The 24470-nt window shown below is 33.6% G+C and overlaps 1 protein-coding gene across 11 annotated transcripts in view; it reads right to left on the bottom strand.

Annotated features, from left to right (window-relative positions):
* Positions 1-24470, bottom strand: part of Pcdh11x (protocadherin 11 X-linked) — a 596387-nt gene that overhangs the window by 342192 nt on the left and 229725 nt on the right. The window contains exon 5 of one of the 11 annotated variants that reach the window (XM_057760430.1): positions 13656-13682. The exons of the other annotated variants lie outside the window; for them this stretch is intronic. Coding sequence (XP_057616413.1) covers positions 13656-13682 — 27 coding nt within the window. The remainder of the gene's footprint in view (positions 1-13655; positions 13683-24470) is intronic. 11 annotated transcript variants of the gene reach the window in all.

Raw genomic sequence — 24470 nt, 5'->3', positions numbered from 1 at the left:
TCCATTCTAGAAGAGTGAAATCAATGTCAAAACTATAGTAAAGTTGTCTAATTACACTCTTTTCCAAACTTTCTAATAACAATTTTCAATTTATCATTCTTGGATATTTTAAAGATAAAAATATGACTTAATGTAGTATTCACAATAATCAACTTTGTCATCCTTTGGTCTTAAGAACAACTTTTAGAATAAAAGATGTTGAGGTTAATTTTCAGTGTTTTCTATCAAATGTGTAGTAGACCATTATATCAATATGATCTTTCCCATGATATTTCTGCTTTGAATCTTTTTTCATTTTGTCAAAACATATTTTAGGTGAATTTTTCCTTACTCCCACTTCCCATTGATTCTTAAAGGCTAGGATTAAAAATATCTTTAGAAGGCATACATTTTAAAATTGTTAATCAGTCATGTCCAAAAAAATGTGCATTGTGCCAATAAGTAAAACAGCAAAGTACTCATATGCCATTTTCTCCTTGAATATATTCCTAGTACATGCTGAGGATAAAAATAATATGTGACATAATCAATTCAGACTGCTTAAATCAAAAAGGATCTTCATGGTATGGTTTGACATTATTAACTACTTCCAACAATTTAAAATGTTATAAGGAACATTTATAGGCGTGATTACAGCAAAAACAGAAATTGAAGATAGGAGGCAGGGTAAAAAGACAAGAGGGGAAAATAGGGTGAGAAGAGAAAACAGAAAGATAAAGAGATGCTATTCTCTTCTTTATTCTAGAATATCATATAGTAGGAGCAAATCTGTGGTGGAGCAAGCGTTTTGGGTTCTTATCAAGATATATCTGCTTGCAATAAGTGACAAACTCTCAGGATATGATCACTAAACATATTCTAATTGAAAGGCATATTATAATTTTATAGTTTAAGACCCTTAAAAGAAAGAGGAATATTTTCCTTAGCATTTACAAAAATGTGAAATTTTGGTGAAGAAACTAAAGCCAGAAAACAACATAGGAGACATGCTATTTTGTCAGGAAACATTAAGCAAACCAAATAATCTATTTATTACACTATGTATAGATCAAAGTCATATCCTAAATTAAAGTGACCAAAGAAAATGTACAGATAATATTAATTATCTGGGTTATTTTAAAAATTAATTGGATATTAAAAGTTAATCATAATAATAGGGGTAGACAAATATATATCAAATAGGCAGATATACTGATAGGAGTTATGTCTTTCTAAATAATGTGTCTTTAATTCACAGGAATTTTTGAAAATTTACATACAATGTGCTAAATGATGGACATGCCAATGAAATTAATGCTTAACACAATTTTTTTCTCACTTAAAGGAATCAAAATTTGTTATAAAACTTGAGGACAAAATATAATATACCTCTCTCTAACAGTAACAATTAAATAAGGCAAAATGTTATTGTAAAATGTTCTAGTCATTTATTTAAGAAATTAACTAAGGTTAATCTAGGGAATGGATAATTTGTATTAAAAATATATGGACTTTGGGAGCCATATGATAAGATGTGCCAACTGAATTAATTTTAATAAATTAGTTTATTAAATTAAGTAATTTAATAATATGATAACATTTTCCTTAAAAACAGTAAAAAGTATAAAAATCTCTACGTTTTTAGTCTCCATCTATTGTGAGCAATACTCTAGCTAAAATCTTTTAGAAGAGTGATAACTGTCTAACTCATTCAGTCTTTATTAACATTCTGGATGAATTTATAAATAGAGTGCTTAATAAGATCTAAAAATTAGACAATGTATCATTCTTACCTAAATATTTATAATTCTTGATAAAGTCTACTTTTACAAGAAAGCCAAACCACTGAAGTACATTTAAACCTGCATTGCAAATGAATAACAGATTTCTCCACAGAAATAAAGAGACATCATATTAAGCCCTAAAGTTTTCTCAGAAAATGTACCATTAACAGTTTGTGTCTGTCATGCTTGTGAAAAATTTGGATATATATTCATGTCAGATCACAGAAAATACTCCAGGGTATGGCCTGCTTTGTTGCCAATTGCAACATATATTTTCCAAATTATAACATGCGATTGAAATAATAATTTCATGAAAGAAACATATCAAGGCAGATAACTAATATTAAACTTTGAAAAATTGAAAAAAATGTATACCATATCATAAAGCTGGGTCAAATGTTGATCTCACATTATCAGAAAAAAACTGAGATACTTTACTTTCAGTTCAGCTGTGACCAGGGGTATGAAAACAGAAAGTCACTTTATTTTCCCAAGTTTAACTACTTGAGCATTGTGTGTGTGTGTGTGTGTGTCTGTATTTGTGATTGTATATGTTCATGAAGGTATACATGTAAATGAGTTTATATACCTATGTGGAAATGAAAGGATAATCTTGTTGACATGTTAACAAATGTCATCCATATTTATTTGTATAAGACAAAGACACTTAATAGGTTGCATGTCTCACTTAGTACAACACATTAAGTGGGCATAATACTCCAATGATCCTCCTGCCACAACTCCCACAGCACCAACACTTCAAAGAATTCACTATGCTCTGCTGTATATGTTGACTTGTGGGATCAAACTCAGGTCCTCATGCAAGACATGCATTTACTAATAGAGCTATTTTCCTAGATACTTGTTTTCATGATTAATATGAGATTACTATATAGAATACAGTTAAATTCAATACTACAATTCAAAGATTTTACAGTAAATAATAAAAAAATGAAGCCTTGTCTTTGTAAACACAGAAAAAATGTAATATGAATATGTTTATTGCTTTTCTATCAGCATTTTGCCATTTATAGTATCTACAAAACAATTTGAAATCTAAATTTGTTTGCAAAGTTCTCATAAAAATGTCCTCCGTTACTCCCCTAACAATCTTAATTAGGACTCAAGAAACACGAATTTAAATTTCTAGGATTTATTTTTAATTAATCATTTATTGTGGGAGGAGCACATGACATAATACATGGGTAGAGATAAGACAACAACTTAGGAAAGGTTTTATTTTTCCGCCATTGGGGGTTACAGGGATAAGCTTAGTTAATCAGGTTTGGCAGCTAGGATTCTTATCTGTTGTGCTCACTCCTTGGTCTTTATATACATATTTCAGTTATGCAAAGAACTAATTTATTTTAAACAGGCTTTTGTAAATGATCATGTAAGTACACAGCACTGCATTTTTTGGTGACTATACTTTTAGGATAAGAAATAACTATAAAACCATCATGAGAAGACACTACAAAAAAAAAAAAACAGTCTGGATTTTTCCACTTGTGTAACTAAATAACCCAGACAACTTAGGTTAAAATGTAAAAATTACATAAAGTAATCTCTGTGCTCTTTATGCATGCTTCATTTTATTTTTATTCATAATCAATACATAAAACTCATCATTACATTTTCACACAATAAATAAAATAAAATTCTTATACATTAATTATGATTTTAATTCCTTCAAGATCCTCCCAATTCCCTAAAACTAAAAGTGATTAAGTACTTGCCTATACAATGGACACTCAGAAAACTTTTCTAATCCTCATGTCCCTACCCTGGTAAGAGGTATACTTTTCAAAGCTGGTCTCTGACAATTGTAAACATAATAAATAAATAAATTTAAAAAAAGGAGAAAGCAATATTGTTTTTTAAATGAATATTAGCATGACTGTACTCATCTAGAAATATATTATATTATATTATATTATATTATATTATATAGATTGGTTTTATAACAATTTCTACTATAGAAGTAAAATTATTTACAAATCCTTAAGTATACTAAAAGAATAAGACAGACACATTGTAGTGTGTGTTGACTAAGTCAAATGCATCATAGTATGCATTGACTATTAAAGTCTCCATAAAATACAAATACTGAATCTTTATCAGTTTCATTTTGCTTTGGCTAAATTCCTCCATGCAAATTCTGTGCATATCTTAATAGTCACACATTAGGAATTTTTAAAATTATTTTCTGTTATTGTAGATGCATTTATAACAGGAAGTGCTAGAAAAGCATTAGTCCAAACAATAATTTTTCATTAGCTTTTGGAAAGTCATCTCTACGCATTTAAATATAACACAGACACATTACCAAAACAATTACATTGCACATATGTACACAAATCTTTGCACAGACCACTTCTAAATTGCTTTAAAATCAATAATATATATCACTAGTAAAAATTACTGTGCATCAGAAGCAATGCAGAGTTGTATATAATTATGGTACATCCATGGCACTTTACAACAAAGCCAATAGCCTCTTGACCTGAATCTCATTCACTTGGGCTGGCTAATTCTACTTAAGAGGTACATTATTTATGTAATAGAACAAGAAAAAGAAATGACAGTTGCCCTGTATGGATATCAAATCAAAATGTCACAGATAATATTACTTGAGGATACATTAAGAATATTGCAGAGATTGTTATTTTTGAAAGGGCTCATGTTCACTATTAAGAAGATCAATTAAGCAGAAAACTAGGGTGTAATGTCAGCTCATTTTCACTTTTCAAAATATACATAGAGATTATTGCTTATCAGAACATCTTTAAACAAAGATATTAATTTGTTGGGTCCCTAGAGGACAGGCCTTTGCACCCCCACTTGATCTGTTTTGCACTCTTGAGGTTGGTTGAAAACAGGAACAAAAACAGGAACAATCTGTTGTTTTCAGCAATGTTTCTAAGGATGTTTACCCCTTAGCCATTGAGTTATGGTGATGAGCTTCCTGCTTTTGCTGGTTTGGCCTCCCCTGCTGAGGGCTATAAATACTTGTGAAAAAGTGGAATAAAGGTCTTGTCTGCAGAACCTGAAGTTTTGTTGCATCTTATTCCTGACATCCCTCACTCAGAAGAACGACAGTTGCCTTGCTGGCGCGGCATTAATTGAAATCATAAAAGGGAGCTCTGCATATTCAATATGGGTTAGAAAGAATTTTGATTCATATATTTCTGGTATCTTATATTATTTTATTTTTATCAAGTATAATAAGGTTAAACCTATAATTCCAATGTAAGAAAAGTTTATTTCTCATAAAGTTATTATGTATACAAAATTTAAAATCTAATACATAAAAATGTATCTTTTAGAATAACGCAAAGATACTTTGTGGCCAAATAAAATACTATGAATTAACCAAATAAGCAAGACAAAATGTTTGAATGATGGACTATCAAAAAACTTTATCATCTTAGAAAGAAACATGATTAAAAATTAGAATTTACACTATTTAAATATTTATCTATATCATAAAATTAATAAAATAATCTAGGAGGCCTGCTCTTTTTAGGAAAAAGGAGGGGGAAACTTTTTGGGAGAGAGGAGAGGTGGAGGGAGTTGCCAGAAGAGGAGGGAGGGGCATCTGTGATCTGACATATTGTATGGGAGAGGAATCTATTTTCAACAAAAATATTTAAAAAAGAAAAGTTTATGTAAGTAAATTCTGTATTATTAATGTATAAACTCTTTCAGAGATTTAAATTCAAACTAAGCTTCAGAATAGAAGCTGTTTGCAAGATTAAGGATGACAAAATTGTGAATATTTGAATATATTAATATATTATTATAGTACTCCAAATATTTTGTTTTATTGTTAATCTCACTAGGACTATAATTACTAATGGTGGTAGAAGAGATTTAACCCTAGTCATTATGCATGCTCTAATTGCATTCTACCAGTAATCTGTATTCACAGAATCTAATGATCATGTATATCATGATATTTTTCTTTCAATAATTTATCATGTATTATAACAATTTTATTTCAGATTCTTTTGTAAATCTTATCATTTTCCTATATATTGACATATGTTTTTCATCTCTCTTCTTGTTTAGCAGTTCAAAGTAAATTGATATGTTCCAATAGGGAAAAATGTTTAGAGTATATGCAATATTAATAGAGTCACTAATAGAAAATAACTTTTATCTGAAATGTACATAAAAGCTTGAATGTGACACAGACTTAATGTTCTTTCTTATATGATTCCAACAGATAAGGAGCATAGACTGGAAAAATCTTAAGTTTTATGTTTAGAAAATGTGTCCAAATGGCCTTCTACTTAGCAAATGCTATGTATTGTTATAGAACATACTCCAACCCCTGGATTGCATACTTCAGGAACAGAATGTTGAAAACAATAATGTTTTTGTTAAATGAATATAATCTGCCTTGGTTAACTTAAAGTTTCTTCTGAGTTCTTTTATGAAAATATTCTTAAACTCATCCAGGAAGGTAAAACTAAGTATCACTATTATATTTTGACTTCTTATCAAAAAAAAGAACATTAGAAGTTTTTATTTTCATAAGTAGATTGTAAGGCTTTGATTTGAGCTCATATGTAAAATATAGCTTTGAAATGTTGTTTTGATTAGAAATGACATTTAGAATGAGGTATGGTAATGGAGATTGTGTTATCTGATTGAAACTTTGACTAAAGTTATTTCTTTAAGTGTTTAATGCATATTGTTAGGTATATTAAAAATAAATAGTCAAGAGTTTTTGATTTTTTGATTGAATGTTCATATGATAAAAGATAGCTTTAAATAATTGTGGCAGTATTTATTTAAATAAAACTGCCAAAAGAGCATGTTTGTGGAATTTTAATTTGGAATAGTATTAAGTTAGCCTGTAGGTGGGACTTCATTGAATAAATCTTTAGAAAATTCTCCAATGTCTACTGTCTTCAGATAGATTTATATTTAGCTTGTTAATAAAATCCCCACTGTCATTTATCTACATAGCCATTGATTTTTGGAGTTTTGCTACAAGAACATGGAATTTTTGTTATCTGTGGCTAGTGTTGCTCTCTTATTATTTTCACTATAAAATTATTATTCATTAAACGTAAAATGATACAAATTCAGGGCGAATGAACTTGTTTTTTATAGATTTTTGTGAATATATATATGATATATATATATATATGATATGTATGTATATATCATATATATCATTGTAAAGTATCAGTGCTGGATTTAAAATACACGATCTTTATGATTAATAAAAATTTCATGTTCTATGGTTATAAGGATTTGATTTAGAATGTCATTGAAAATTTTGCTGGCCTAGCAACATGGTGGTAGTCGATTCTCACCTAATCTTATCTTTACACCCCTGGATGAGTGTTGATTTCTCCTTTCACGAAGATTGTGCCTTTATAAGAAAAGGAGAAGGTTTTAGAAATATCATGACTTGAAACTCAGCCTGCTTTGGGGCTGAGGGTCTGGGGACAAAATGGTGAGTGCAACTGTTGCAGGAGTTTCTTTGTTCCACTGAGCCTGCACCCAGCAAGTCTGCTCTTTTTTCTGTGAAGTCCCTAGCCAGCAAGTGGCCCTGATGCTATAGGAGAAGATCTGTCCTGAGGGGTGAATGTGTGCCCAACCAGCTGGCCCTGCGCCCTGGAATGGGAGCACAGGCACCCTTCAATCCCCTAAAATTTCTGGCCATTCAGTGGGGGCTTCTCCCTGGCTACTGTCTTTCTCTTCTTATCCCATCCCAGCTTCCCCCCAACACCCCTTTCCATCTGCAGGGTCATAGGATCCCCCAACTCCGCCTGCTTTGGGGCTGAGGGTCTGAGGACAAAGTGGTGAATGCAACTAACTACTGCAGGAGTTTCTTTGTTCCACTGAGCCTGCACCCGCAAGCCCATCCTTTTGTCTGCAAGGTCCCTGGCCAGCAAGTGGCCCTGCTCCTGTACCAGAAGTTCCATTCTGAGGGGTAAGTAAGTGCCCAACCAGCAGGCTGGACACACCAGGAATGGAGCACAGGCACCCCACAATCCCCTAAACTGTCTGGCCATTCAGCCAAGCTTCTCCCTGGCTACTGCCTTTCTCTACTTATCACATCCCAGCTTGCCTCCCAAGCACTCCTTTCATTCTATGGGGTCCTTAGATCCACCAGCACAGCCTACTTCAGGGTGAAGAGGATCTGAGAGACAAGTATAGTGTTGAGGGGACCTAAGAGAGGGCAGATCATGAAAAAACCCCAAATACACAAGTAGCCACAGCAAAGATTGGAACAAGCCTCCAAGACTCTCCTAACAGCATTTGAAGGAAGAGATGGGCAGGTGCCAATGCAAGAATTCCTCCAACAATCTGAAAAGCAACATGATAACACAAGAATCCAGCGAACATACAACAGGAAGACTTGAACACCCTAATCCAGAAGAAGTAGAGAAATAGACTTTTAATGTAGCATTATGAAAGTGTTAGAGACAATTAAACAGAATGTGAAAAACTCCTTTAAGAAATGGATGAGAAGACTAACAAAAAGTTAGAAGAAATGGATAAATCCCTCAAATATACCCAAGAAAACCAAGAAAAAGCAATCAAACAGGTAAAGGAAACAGTTCAAGACTTTAAAAATGAAATGGAGGCAATGAAGAAAACACAAACCGAGAGATGGCAGGATATGGAAAATCTGAGTAAATGACCAAAAACTACAGAGACAAGTATAATCAAAAATATACAAGAGATAGAAGAAAGAATCTCAGACACTGAAGATACTATAGAGGAAATAAATGCACTGATCAAAGAAAACAGCAAATCCAACAAATTCTTGACACAAAACATCCAGGATATCTGGGACACCATGAAAGACCAAACCTAAGAATATTAGGGGTAGAAGAAGGAGAAGAATTATAGCTCAATGGCACAGAAAATATATTCAACAAAATTATAGAAGAAAACTTTCCCAACCTAAAGAAGGATATTCCCATGAAGGTGCAAGAAGTGGAAAAAACAAGATATTTCAGGATAAAAAAAAAATTAAACAATACATAGCCACAAACCGAGCCTTATAGAAAGTGACAGAAGGAAAATCACAACCCAAGGAACCCAATAACCCACAATAATGCAGACATCTAACAACCCTCCACCAGCACAACTCAAAGAAGGGAAACGCACAAACTCTAACACCAAAAAACAACAACAATAATAATAATAATAACAGGAGTTAACAACCACTGGTCATTAATATCACTTAATATCAATAAACTCAATGCACCTATAAAAAGGCACAGGATAAGAGAATGGATGCAAAAACAGGATCCAACATTCTGCTGTTTACAAGAAACATACCTCAAACTCAAAGACAGACATTTACTCAGAGTAACAGGTTGGGAAAAGGTTTTTCAATCAAACGCACCTAAGAAACAAGCAGGTGTGAATATACTAATATCTAACAAAATTAACTTCAAACTAAAATCAATCAGAAGAGATGGAGATGGACACTTTATACTCATAACAAGAACAATTCATCAGGATGAAGTCTCAATCCTGATTATCTGTGCCCCTAATATAAAAGCACCCACGTATGTAAAAGAAACATTACTAGAACTCAAGGCATACATCAAACCTCACACACTAATAGTAGGAGACTTCAACACTCCTCTCTCACCAATGGACTGGTCAACCAGACATAAACCTAAAAGAGAAATAAGAAAACTAATGGAGGTAATGAATCAAATGGACTTAACAGACATCTATACTACATTCCACACAAATAGGAAAGAACATGTGGTTCTATGTATCATACATATATACAACTTATTCTTCAACCAATTGACAGTTAATTACCAAAAGTAGTAGCATATGTGAAATGGACACAGTCAGAGATGGTGGTGATTTTGTAGGATTACAACTTTTTATTCCAATCATTATTTAAAATATGAATGCATGTATATTTATCAAAGACAGATTCTTAAAATTATACCATAAAAGTAAGAAAAGGGTGTTGTTATGTAGCTGAGGAACATGTATTTGAAATAAATTAATGATTTTCGAAGGTATATTTCATATAAATTTAGATGTGCTTACATTGGCTAGCTGTGTTAAGTAGGCAGTTCTAATGTATTCTATCATAGGTGCTCTTCCTGTATGTTAACAAGAAAAACAGGAAAATGCAGCAAAGTAGTAGTATAAGTGCATGGTAGGAAGAAAAAAACAGACAATTGTAATAGAATTTATGCTGTGAGAGCATATATTATTTTTAAGGCAAGCTATTTGTAATTAGTTTAGATGATAATATTATCTGAATGTTTCTTTTAACAAAATTAATTGCATTCTGTCATTGGTTTCTGTGATAATGAATAAGTGTTTGGCCTATATTCAATAGATTTAAATAAGCAAAGCTCTCAAGAAAATTGCTGAGTCTCTTTCACACAAAACAGGAACACAAAACTGCTGATTCCACACAAAGGAGTAGAAAATGTGAAGGTAGACTTTAAATTGTAAAAGTAAAATAAGACTGTACTGTAAATTTTATTATAATTAGCCCATTTATATGGTCTCAACTAAGTATTTAGATCTCAAATTGGATATTCTTTAAGATCATTTATTTTTATTAATACTTTTATATTTATCTTTTGCTTAAGTCACCTTTAGCAAGAGAATGTTGGTTCTGCTAGTGACATTGGCACAGCATCCATTAACATCAGGTTTTTTTGTTGTTGTATCCTTGACTTTCCATTATTTAGAACAATTCTTCAAACTTTCCCTTTAGAGCAGCACTGTACAAAATAAACCTAATGCAAACTTCAATGAAAAACATATGTATAGGTTTACATTGTCTAAAAAAAAGGTAAGTAGTAACAAAAAAGTTTGTGAAATTAATCATAGTAATATATTTTCATTTAATAAAATATATGCAAAATATTTAATGTATCTGCTGTAAAAGTATTAATGTGGTTTGTGACAGATTTTGTATTTAAACTTAAATAGTCTTCAATTTATTCAAATGCTCAGTAGTCATATATAGCTAGTGATTCAGTACTGCACATATTTAGATGTTTCTAAATTCTTTCTGCCCTAAAAGCCATGTAAAATATTTGCCTTTGCAGCTTTATGCTAATAGAAAAATTAAACAGAAAGCTTAGAACACAGAAAACAAGAGAAGAAAAGGAAAAACAGCAAAAATTGAACTTAGTATAAGAATACTACTTCAGTAAACTGATTAATGAAAACCTGAACTTGTTTGATTTTTCATTAGCTAAGACAAGAGTTATTTGTTTCATTATTTTCTAAGAAAATAAGATTATAGCATACAAATCATTATCTTTAGAGACAGATCAAGACACTAAAATTTTGCTTCAAACTTACTTTGCTTTGACTTTGACAAATTTGGGCATTTTAGCATATGAATGTGTAACATGTTGATTACTTTTTTATTGCTGAAGCAGCTAAGCTGTGATCAAGCTCTCAGATGTTGCAAAAACAAGAGAACACCTTGCCAATTGATTAAACAATATTAAGATTGACAATGGAAGTCTCTTGTCTCACCTTTCTAGAGTCATTTAATTTTTTGTCACTGTTCTCTCAAGTTTAGTGGATGCAAATCAATGAAAGTACTATTTTTGAATATGTATTTCAAATGCTCACTGAACAGAAGGCCACTGGAAATGAAATCTAAAACTTTTTTTCAAAATAATTTGAAGACATAACAGATTGTAACACAATGTTAAATTACAGATATAATATTATGATTAGAACTTGTGATAAAATAAACAGATTTACCAGAGTGTGTCATCATTTGAAAGATAAATAATTGCTTTGGCTCTTAGGTAGTATAGAAGTCTCATTGTTAAATTCATTTTTGTGGGTAATTTTGAAAAATATCCCTATTCCAATTTCTTCTTTTCTGAATTATTAGTAGGAGTAACAATGGCTTTACAAAACTATTTTTTGTTGTTGTTGTTTAGATGAAACAAGAATGTAGCACTAATGTATATACTTACATATATCAACTCCACTTGGAGTACGTTACTGTTTTTTTAACCTTCAACTTATCTAAACCACAAATTTTATTATACACGTGCGTGCACACATACACACATATTAAATAGCATTTGGTAAGTATCATAAAACTTGAAGAGTATACTAATGAATTAAACAAAGGTTTACCAGGGGGATTGTGCATTGTCAACTTGCTGATAGAAATGTACCAAACATGTACTTCTAAAATCTTGAACGTTGTTTTGCTATGAAAAAAGGAGAGAAATACTAGACTACTATTCTAAGATATGCTTTGACTCCTAGCTTCAGCACAAGTTGCACAGACAAAATGTAGTTATAAACTTTCCCATTGAAAACAAGTAGTTGAATACAATGATAAAGCTTTTCTGGTTAATAGTTAAGGAGATGGTTAAGGAAATGATTGTTATACCTGTTGAGACTGTCTTTGAGTTTCTCTGCTATCAAAATTAAGTTCCAAAATAATAGTCCATATTTTATTGCCCTATTTTTATAATAGACAAGCAAAAAAGAATTCTAAAATACCCCATGAATGGGAAGTTTATGAAAAATATTATTCATGACAGTTCTATAGAATTTTTTCAGAATCATATGATTTTGATAAAAGTATTCAGGATTTGTCTCTTATACACAAAGCATATTTGCAAGGCACTAGAATAGAGACAGTACATTTTTTTGCACTCTCCAAATAAAAATATTATGCATTAAAAATAAAACTTTGGAACAGCTTGACATTTTTATTTGATAAATAGTTTCTAAGTGTGTAGAACTGAAACATCTCTCAAGAGAGTATGAATGTACTGAAAAAAGCATAGCTAAATCATCCTGAAGAATACCCAAACATCCAGTATGGTAAGAAATTACATAGATATAAGCAAGTATTTCTGATTTCCAAGCATTTATTTCTTAAAGAAAGTAGTATATGTTCATTATGGTAGTATAACTGAAGCAGACCAGTTCCAGTTCATTCATCTACTTACTTATGAATTTTCAGTTTCAGGCACTACTAGTCAGTATGGTAATGATAGCCTTTCAGAGAATACAATTGAAAATCAATTTTAAATTGCCACCAATAACTAAAATATATACTATCTGCCACAATTATCTCTTCTTTAAAGTAAGATAATTTATATATTTTCTCTATGTATTGCTTATATATAAATCAGTCATATTTAGTGTAGGAGCTTTTGCTTATACTTATGAAGCCTAGATTTGAAATTTCCATGAAGACTAAATTACATATTATAATATCCTGCTCGGAGATAATAAAATAGTACCAACATACACACACACACACACACACATTAAATGCAAAATAAACATAAGTTGTAGATGTATCCTGCTGATAAATATTCAGCAAAAGATTATGCTTTTCTGAAAGTTCTAAGTGATGGCATCCACTTTAATTTTATCCTCATGTTCTTCTGATTCCTTTTGTTAATATTCAATTAATGGATATTGGAATCATTGTATGCTTATCTATGCTAAATACAAGGAAAGAAATATTTTTTCTGCATGTTCCACTTACTATCTTCAGATTATGTGCATTTGAAATGTAAGATATTATCCAAACTCACAGAGCAGTGATTATGCAATAGTGTAATAGATAAAGCAAAAAATAGAGGAATCAATAATACTTAAAATGTTCAATAGAATAGTACCATTGTTTGTCAGTTCTCCAGAGACATTTGCATATAATCCAATGACCCTGTCATTTATATTTTTTATATACTACAAGCAATTCTGTAGATCTGGTTGATAGGTCAGACATTTAAATCAATTGCCCAAAGGTGGATCCAAAATTGTCAATGATTAAATTTCTAATACATATGAATTTGATTTCTCTCCTGAATGTACACTGATTTTCTATAGATGATTAAGAAAAAATTCAGTAGTGAATTATATAACCCTGAGAAATTATTGCATTGTTGACAACTGGATGGTTAGCTAATTGCATAGGATTGTAGAATAAACTGCTAGCAAACCAGGAAATTAGAAATTGGATGACAAGTTTGAAAATGTCAAAGGAAAAGAGCTTAGAATATTTAGAACTATCTCATATTTTTATGAATTATAAGGGCATTAAAAGACAACTTTTGTGTTTTAACAAATACAGCAATACAAGTTCTTGAAATTAATCCTGTAATGTATATATTCTGCTTTATCTTTTTTCACAGAATAATTAGGTTCATTTGAACATTTTTACTCAGTCACACTGTTACTCCATATTGTCTGCAACATAGACTTCATTTCTTTCAAATCATTTTCAAGTTTATTCTGCCTCAGATAATTATATTTACGTAGTTCTAAATTAGAAAGTAGAATGTTCTTGCTGAATGTAAAAGTGAACATACTGAAAGTAGGAGTTAGTGAGCTCTTTTGCTATAAGAAACCAATTCTTAATACATTGTTTTAAAATTTATGTCAAATAAGCAGAGAGAATAAAAGCAAATTTCCATCACTCTCTCAGATCTCCCAAATCCAATTCTCTTGTTGAGTGCTCTGCAGCAGTCAACCTGCTGAGGCATCCCTTCCCCACTTCTTTTATCTCCATTGGATTAAAAGATCTTCCTCTCCTAACTACTCCCTACTCCTATTCATTGCTTTATCTTAGCTCCCAAACACAGCAGGTGGTGTTCCCTAGGAAACAGGTCACCCTGCCAGGGAAATACTAAGGTAAATACAGATATTAACATCTCTGCCATTCCTGGAAATCCAATTCAACCCAATGTTTTCCATTCTCTCTATACCTATTCAATGCAGTACTTAAATGCTTCACTAGAAAAACAAGATAACTGAAGGAGATCAAAGGGCTGCAAATCAGAAAGGAAAAAGTCAAAGTATCACTCTTTGCAGATGATATATTAGTATACATAAATAACTCTAAAATTTTCAACAGGGAAATCGTACAGCTTATAAACACTTCCAGCAAAGTAGCTGAAAATACAAAAATAAATTCACAAAACTCAGTAGTTCTCCTATATACAAATGTCAAATGTAATGTAAAAGAAATCAGGGAAACAATACCTTTCACAATAGCTTCAAATAATATAAACTATCTTGGGTTAACTCTAGCCAAGCAAGGGAGAGACTTTAAGATATTAAAGACATTAAAGACTTTAAGACATTTTAAAAAAGATATTGAAGAAGATATCAAAAGCTTGAAGAATTTCCCATGTTGATGGATCAGTAAAGTTCAGCAGAAATTTGGGAATCTACCTCAAGACCAATCTCTATCACTCTTGGACATGTACCTAAAGGACACTCCATCCTACAATATGGAGAGTTGGTCAACCATGTTCATTGTGGGATTCTTAATAAAAGTCAGAAACTACTGTTATTCTTTCGGTCCCTGTCCTAGCCACACCCACTCCTTTTTTACCTCTGACCTCCGCAGCCATCTCTCTCTCTCTCCTTCTGTTCTCTCCCAGTGTACACATGGGGCTTTGCCTCTCTCCTCTCTCCTCGTTCTCTCTCTCTCTCTCTCTCTCTCTCTCTCTCTCTCTCTCTCTCTCCCCCCCCCCCCCCGTCTATCCCTCTCTCCATCTCTCCCTCAATAAATGTTTTATGGCTACCTTTTGTGTCTATGGGTCTGCACACACGCACCCCCTGCGTTGGGAATTCTGCCGCATGGCTCCCTGCTGATGGGAACTCTGCCTCTGCTCGGGTTCCTCGGGTGCAGGCGGGGGACATTTTTTAAGAACAACAACTACAAAAAAATAATTTATCTATCAATAAATGAATGGCTAAAGAAAACACGGTACATTTACACAATGGAGTATTATTCAGCTGTTAAAATGGATAAAATTTTGAAATTCTCAGATAAATGAATGAAACTAGACAAAAACATCCTGAGTAAGATAATCCAACCCTAGAAAGAAAAATATGTATGTGGTTATATGTGTATATTAGTTGTTAAGTTAATGATAATGAAGATAAAATCATAGAACTACAGATGTTAGCAGAAGTTAGGTATAGAGTAAGGATCTATGGGGAACAGAGAGATCCCCCTAGGTAATGTAAATATAACAGAAGGGTGTAGAGCTAGAAGGTGAAGATAAAGTGAGAGGGGGAGGTAATGGGAGGATGAGAAAAGACCATTGTTTTTAAAAAAAAATAAATAAAACTTAAAAAATGGAAAACAATGAAGAAGTACAGATCCTTTACTTCTCCACCTTCAATGAGTTCTGTGGGTATCACCTTCAGCAAAGGAGCCTAGTCATAAGTTTGTAAACAGCAAGTTATTGTCTTGACAACAACCTGGATGATTTGGTAAACCTGTGGCACCCCTCTGGCCAAAAGCTCAGTTAGACGTAATCTAATCCCCACAAATAGCATAAAATATCTTGGGGTAACTCTGACCAAGGAAGTGAAAGATCTATTTGACAAGAACTTTAAGTCTTTGAAGAAAGAAATTGAAGAGAACACCAGAAAATGGAAGGATCTCCCTTGCCCTTGGATTGGGAGGATCAACATAATAAAAATGGCAATTCTACCAAAAGCAATCTATAGATTCAGTGCAATCCCCATCAATATCCCATCAAAATTCTTCACAGATCTGGAAAAGACAATAATCAACTTTAAATGGAAAAACAAAAAACCCAGGATAACCAAAATAATCTTATACAATAAAGGACTGTCTGGAGGCATTACCATCCCAGACTTCAAACTCTATTACAGAGCTACAATATTGAAAACAGCTTGGTACTGGAAAAACAGAGAAGTCGACCAATGGAATCGAAGAGAAGACCCTGACTTTACCCCACAAACCTATGAACACCTGATTTTCGATAAAGGATCTAAAAGTATACAATCGAAAAAAGAGAGCATCTTCAACAAATTGTGCTGTCAAAACTGGATGACAATCTGTAGAAGAATGAAAATAGAACCATATCTATCACCATGCACAAAACTCAAGTCCAAATGGATTAAAGACCTCAATATCAGTCTGAACACACTGAACCTGATTGAAGAAAAAGTGGGAAGTACTCTATAACACATGGGCACAGGAGACCACTTCCTACGTATAACCCCAGCAGCACAGACACTAAGGGCATCACTGAATAAATAGGACCTCCTGAGACTGAGAAGCTTCTGTAAAGCAAAGGACACTGTCACTAAGACAAAAAGGCAACCTACTGACTGGGAGAAGATCTTCACCAACCCCGCAACTGACAAAGGTCTGATCTCCAAAATATATAGAGAACTCAAGAAAATAGACTGTAAAAGGCTAATCAACCCAATTATAAAATGGGGCACTGAGCTGAACAGAAAATTCTCAACAGAAGAAGTTGAAATGGACAAAAGACACTTAAGATCATGCTCAACTTCCTTAGCAATCAGGGAAATGAAATCAAGAAAACTTTAAGATACCATCTTACACCTGTCAGAATGGCTAAAACACCAATGATAACCTTTGCTGGAGAGGTTGTGGAAAAAGGGGTACACTCTTCCATTGCTGGTGGGAATCCAAACTTGTGCAACCACTTTGGAAAGCAGTGTGGTGGTTTTTCAGGAAATTTGGGATCAACCTACCCCTGGACCCAGTAATACCACTCTTGGGATGCCCTATCATACAACAAAAGTATATGCTCAACTATGTTCATAGCAGCATTGTTTATAATAGCCAGAACCTGGAAACAACCCAGATGCCCTTCAATGGAAGAATGGATGAAGAAAGGATGGAGTATATACATATTAGAGTACTACTCAGCAGTAAAAAACAATGACTTCTTGAATTTTGCATACAAATGGATGGAAATAGAAAACACTATCCTAAGTGAGGTAAGCCAGAACCAAAAAGAGGAACATGGAATGTACTCACTCATATTTGGTTTCTAGCCATAAATAAAGGACATTGAGCCTTTAATTCGTGATCCTAGAGAACATAAATAAGAAGGTGAACCCAAAGAAAAACATATAATCATCCTCCTGAATATTAACCTTCATCAGGCGATGAAAGGAGACAGAGACAGAGACCCACATTGGAGCACCAGACTGAAATCTCAAGGTCCAAATCAGGAGCAGAAAGAGAGAGAGCACGAGCAAGGAACTCAGGACCGCGAGGGGTGCACGCACACACTGAGACAATGGGGATGTTCTATCGGGAACTCACCAAGGCCAGCTGGCCCGGGTCTGAAAAAGCATGGGATCAAACCGGACTCGCTGAACATAGAGGACAATGAGGACTACTGAGAACTCAAGAACAATGGCAATGGGTTTTTGATCCTACTGCACATACTGGCTTTGTGGGAGCCTAGGCAGTTTGGATGCTCACCTTACTAGACCTGGATGGAGGTGGGTGGTCCTTGGTCTTCGCACAGAGCAGGGAACCCTGATTGATCTTTGGGCTGAGGAGGGAGGGTTACTTGATCGGGGGAGGGGGAGAAATAGGAGGTGGTGGCGGGGAGGAGGCAGAAATCTTTAATAAATAAATAAATAAATAAATAAATAATTAAAATTAAAAAATCCCAATACTATAACATTTATTTGTTTAAAAGAGATGGCCAGTTGAAATCTATCTTCCCCATTATTCATCAATTTCATTTAGATCACCTTCGCACATGTGCATGCACACACACACACACACTCACAAAGAAAAATACAAGAAAGCTTCCATTATATTAGTTTCCCATAATAGACCTCAAATGGTCTTTTCTCATTTTACATACCAATCCCAGTTTCCACTCCCTCCTGTACTCCTGCTTCCCTTACCTTCCTGCAATCTCACTGCTATTCTCAATTCAAAAAGATAAAAAAAGACTGGCATATCACTTTGAGGCAGGACCAAGGCCTTCCCCACTATATCTAGGCTGATCTAAGTATCCATTCGAAGAGAATGGGCACCAATAAATCAGTTGAAGCACTAGGGATAAATCTTGGTCTTACTGCCACAGCCACACAAATGTCACCCACATTCAGAGGGTCCAGTTTGGGCTTATGCTGGTTCGCACACTATTAGTCAGGAATCAGTGAGCTCCCATTAGCTCAGGTGAGCTGTTTCAGTGAGTCATGGATGTGACTCCTTTCCTCATATTATCACTCTCCCATCTCTCTGAGTTTGGGAACTCAGCCCCATGCTTCACTGTGGATCCCTGAACCTGCTTCCATTGGTTGTTGGATGAGGTTCTATGATGGCAATGAAGGTATCCATTTATCTGATTACAAGCGAAGGCCAGTGAAGGCACCCTCTCCACTGTTGCTTGAGATCTTAGCTGGGTTCCTCCTTGTGGATTCCTGGGAATGCCCTTAGTATAAGGTTTCTTGGTAGCCCCATGATAGATCCAACAATCAATATATATTTTCCTTGCTCTCACTTTCTGTCCTTCCACATCTTGACCATCCCACTTCATAAAGTTCGTCTCCCCCCTTCACCTTATAACCTCCTCCTCTTCTTCCATCCTCCCTTCTACCACCACCCATACTTTTTCAATTTTCTCAGTAGTTTTTGTCTCTTTCTCCTTCCCAAAGGGATCCATGTGTATTTTTCTTAGGATTTTCTTGTTACCTAGCTTTTCTGGGGTCTTGGACTATAGGCTGGTTATGCTTTGCTTTAGGTCTAATATCCACTTATGAGTGAGTAAACACTGTCTTTGTCTTTCCCGGTCTGGGTTACCTCATTCAGGTTTTTCTTTTCTTTTCTTTTTTTTTAATCCCATCCATTTTGAAGCAGAGTCAATTTTTTTTTTCATTTTATGGAAAAGAGGTTTTTTTTTTCCTCACATAATATATCATAATTAGAGTTTTGGTTCTTTCTCCTCTTCCCAGTTCCTCCACACCATCCCTTGCATCTGGATCCACCTCCACTTGTCTTTCATTAGAAAACAAAACAAAAAAATCTAAGCAATAATAATCAATATAACAAAATAAATTATAATAAAAATAAATAAGCCCAGTAACACAGACATCGAGAGCAATAATAAATAAATGGGACTTAGTGAAACTGAGAAGATTCTGTAAAGTAAAGGACAGAGTCAATAAGACAAAAATTCAGCCTACTGAATGGGAAAAGATCTTCACCAACCCCACATCAGACAAAGAACTGATCTCCAAAATATATCAAAAACTCAATAAATAAGACATGAAATTTCAAAATGACCCAATTTAAAAATGAGGTACAGAACTAAACAGAAAATTCTCAACAGAAGAATCGCAAATGGCAGAAAGATAAAGGATGTTCAACATCCTTAGCCATCAGGGAAATGCCAATCAAAACGACTCTGAGATACCAACTTACACCTGTCAGAATGACTAAGATCAAAAACACCAATGATAGCTTATGCTAGAGAGGATGCAAAGTAAGGGAACACTCATCCCTTGCTAGTGGGAATGAAAAACTTGTACAAACACTGGAAATTAGTGTGGCCGTTTCTCAGAAAATTAGGAATCAATCTACCTCAGGATCCAGCAATACTATTCTTGGGAATATACCCAGAAGATGCTCAATGATACTACAAAGACATTAGTTCAGCGATGTTCATAGCAGCATTATTTGTAATAGCCAAAACCTGGAATTAACCTAGATGCCCCTCTACTGAAGAAAGGATAAAGAAAATGTGGTACATTTACACGTTAGTGTACTACTCAGTGGCAAAAGACAATATCTTGAATTTTACATGCAAATGGATGGACTAGAAAACACAATCCTAATTGAGGTAACCCAGACACAAAAAGATGAATATGGAATTTATTCATTCATAAGTGAATACTAGCCACAAAGGATACTGAGCCTATAGTTTATGATCATAATGAAGCAAAGTAACAAGGTGAATCCTAAGAAAAACATATATAGATCCACCTGGAAGGTCTAAATAGTCAAGATCACCTGAAAATATTATGAATGTAAGGGTGGAGGGAGAAGGGAGGGGAGAAGGGGAAGAGTATGGGAGAAAGGGGGTATGAGGTGAACTTGAGGGAATGAGATAGTCAAGATGGAGGAATGACAGCGGTGAGTGCAAAGAAAGAGATATCTTTATTGAGGGAGCCATTATGGGGTTAGCAATAAACCTGCCTCTAGAGAAATTCCAAGGAATCCACAAGGATGACCCCATCTAAAACTGATGTGGGAGTGTCATATATCAATCTGTTGATTTCATTGGTTAAGTAATAAAGAAACTGCTTAGCCCTCATAGGTTAAAACATAGGTGGGTGGAGTAAACAGAATAGAATGCTGGGAGGAAGAGGAAGTGAGCTCAGATGCAGGGCAGCTCCTCGGAGAGACAGACGCCATGCTCTCCTCTCCAGAGCAGACACGATGCAGCTCCGACCCAGGATGGACGTAGGCTAGAATCTTCCCAGTAAGCACACCTTGGGGTGCTACACACATGAATAGAAATGGGCCAAGCAGTGTTTAAAAGAATACCGTTTGTGTGTCGTTATTTTGTTGCATAAGCTAGCCAGGCAGCCATGAGCCAGGCTGTGGGAAGAGGCCCACAGCTCTTACTACATAAAACCCTAAGCAATACAGGAGAAGGGCCTGAACTTACCTTGCCCTGTAGACAGACTGATGAATATTTTAAATAATACCATATAACCTTCATCCAGCAATTGATGGAAACAGAGGCAGAGACCTGCATTAGACCACTGGACTGAGTTTCCAAAGTCCAGCTGGAGTGGGAGGAATGAGAATATGAACAAATAGGTCAAGACTGTTGTGGGTACACCAATCTAAACAGTCCACCTGAGCTAATGGGAGTTCATCAACACCAGCCAATCTAGGAAAGAACAAGTATAGGACAAAACTAGTCCCTCTGAATGCGGTTGACAGTTGCATGGATGGGGCAGGTAGAGGGATCACTGTCAGTGGCACCAGGATTTATCCCTACTGTATGTACTGGCTTTTTGGGAACCTATTTGCTTTGGATAGATATCTTGTTCAGCCTATATATAGTAGGGAGAGCCTTGGACCTTCCCCAAAGCAATGTGCCTTACCTTCTCTGAGGAGTGGATGGTGGTGGTGTGTGAGTGTATGTGGAAGGACTGGGAAGAATGAAGGGAGTGAGAACATGAATTGGTATGTACAATGAAAATGAAAGTTTGTTTTCTTTTTTAAAAAAAATAAATTAAAAAAAGAAAAAAATAAAACTAGCACATCAAAATTGTATGAAACAAACAAACAGAAGGAAATGATTCCCAAAGAAGGCACAAGGAACAAAATTTCACTCTTTCTCACACTCAAGAGTTTCTCAAAAAACCAATAAGCTGGTAGCCATGATGTATATAGAAAGGGAGATGCCTCATGAATTTCATTAAACATATGCCACTTTTATATATTAGTGCAAACATTTGTAAGCATATATATATACATATATACATACACACATATACACACATATGCCTGATTGATTATTAATGTAGGGTCTTCATACACAATATCATTACATTTGAAAAATTAACTATTTTCAGTGTAATAAAAATACCCATTTACAGAAACAGTATTTAGAAATTTAAGTGATGTAATTTACATATGTATTACTCTTATTATTTTTTCTATTTTTTTTCTGAGGCAAGATGCTAACTTAAGACTTGTGCCTTGTTAGACTAGTGCCTTTTTAAAAATTCTGTTCTGAAGACATGCTATTTTTTGTTTTGTTTTTCTGCAATAGATTTCATTGACTTGAAGAAGTGAATAAAAACAACATTTCTTCATTTTCCTTTTCCATTAGAAAAACTAAAACTGCTTAACAGTAGAAATAGTTTATTCTGAAGTCTCCAGTGTGTATAACGAGAAATACTGTTAAATCACTTTGGCAAGAAAAGAATCTTACAAACTTAACAGAACTTTCTATCAGTGTATCATTTGCACTTTCAGATGAGTGTGACCTCACACAGCAATTGATATTTTGGTTCAAAAGTTGTCTGTAATGTGTCATCTGATTTTTTCTATGTTCAGATTAGTAATTTTTTGAAACTTTATATGATGAAAGTCTTGTTTTGGATGAATATTTTAATTGTATATAGAAATATTGTTCGTGTGTCAAAGTAAGAGTAAACATTTCTAATTACTGTTTATATTAAAATAATAAAAATAAACATTATTTAGATTTTGAAAGACATCAACCTCAGGTACATGTGCTTGTGTATCCCCCCACACACAAGTGAACATGCATAATCACAGACACATTAAAGCACAGAAAGGTATTATTGAAATCTGGATGAAGGATAATGTTCAGAAAAAGAATGCTTGCCTAACACATGCAAGGTCCTAAATGTAATCTTAATTACTTCTAAATAAAAAAAAATGCACCTATTACAATTACTTCTAAAAAATTATTAATAAAAAATTGTAGTTATATGTCATAGTAGATTGTCTTTAATTAACACACACAATTGGAATCTCTCTCTCTCTCTCTCTCTCTATATATATATATATATATATATATATTTATGTGTGTGTATCAGATTTTAAAAAGCAATAATCAAAGCCGCATAATACAGATAGAATTCTCCACAGGAAACATGTAAAAAATTATAGAACTTTATGTGTATTTGTAGATTGAATTAAAAAATTGAAGGTATATGTTATTATGTGAATGATTTACAAGTAACCAATGCTCAAGTTGCCTGACTGCTTCAGTAAAGTGTTAGAACTGTAAAATGCTAACTTATTATTTTTGGTTATTTCACTCAGCACAAAAGACTTCTTTAATTAATGCCTTTACAGTTTGTCTAAAAATAGATGAACACCTTATTGTTTGAAATCTATATAAAGTAGAAAAATGTTAGAACAAAGAAATTACACTAATATCTCTTGAATTTGTGATTACCAATTTTTTCCAGTCAAATATATATAAATACATTTAACTTATAATTTTATGAAATACTTCTACTTGTCCAGTATCAGATACAAAACTTTATGTAACAATATGGATTTAAAATGTAGAAATTTTTGAGTAAATAGTTTTATCTGAAAACTCCTCAACAGTATTAAATACAGAATATCCAAATTTCAAGTAAACAGATTTTTTTTAAAATTGAAAGATAGGTTAGATAATCTCTGTATACTAACCTTAGAATGGGCATTCTGTCAAGTAAAACAGCAGTCAAAAGTGCTATGTATAACAGATACGTTGTAAAATTACTATAATTCAATCTATTACAAAAGATGGAGCTATAGCTCAATGGTTAACAGCACATAGCATCCTTCTAAGGACCAGAGTTAAAACTCCACCAGCCCTGTCAGGTGGCTCATCTCCACCTGAAAATCGAGTTCCAGTGCAACTGACATATCTAGCTTCTATGTTTACCTATATTCACATATACTAATATACATAAAAGAAAAACAATAAAAATAATTCTTATTAAAAAATAAAAAATTCTAGGTATTCAAAATAACAATTATTGGTTTGTATAGCTAGATCAAATGGCTTTATTGTTAATAAAATAATAAAGTATCCATGAACTTAAAAAATAATAGTTAAAAAACTAAAAGGTTTAGATGACCAATTTTCATATCAAATGTCTTAGAAACTATCAAACTTTCTTGTCTAAGTACCGTATAACTTTATCTTCTAAAATTAAACTATTGCTTTGCCTGTAAGAAATCAAGATGTATAAAGAAGTGTGGTGGCACACATTTGTAATCCCTGTACTTGAGAGGTTGAACCCGGAGAATCAAAAGGCAAACCTAGCTTACGGCTTGGATATGTAAACCCTTATCCAAAATGATCTTTAAGAAGCAATGATGGATATATACTTACAGTTCTGAATTTGTCTTATTAAACT

This window comes from Chionomys nivalis, chromosome X (assembly GCF_950005125.1).
Source record: "Chionomys nivalis chromosome X, mChiNiv1.1, whole genome shotgun sequence".
Lineage (NCBI taxonomy): Eukaryota > Metazoa > Chordata > Mammalia > Rodentia > Cricetidae > Chionomys > Chionomys nivalis.
This window is presented reverse-complemented; position numbering and strand designations above follow the sequence as displayed.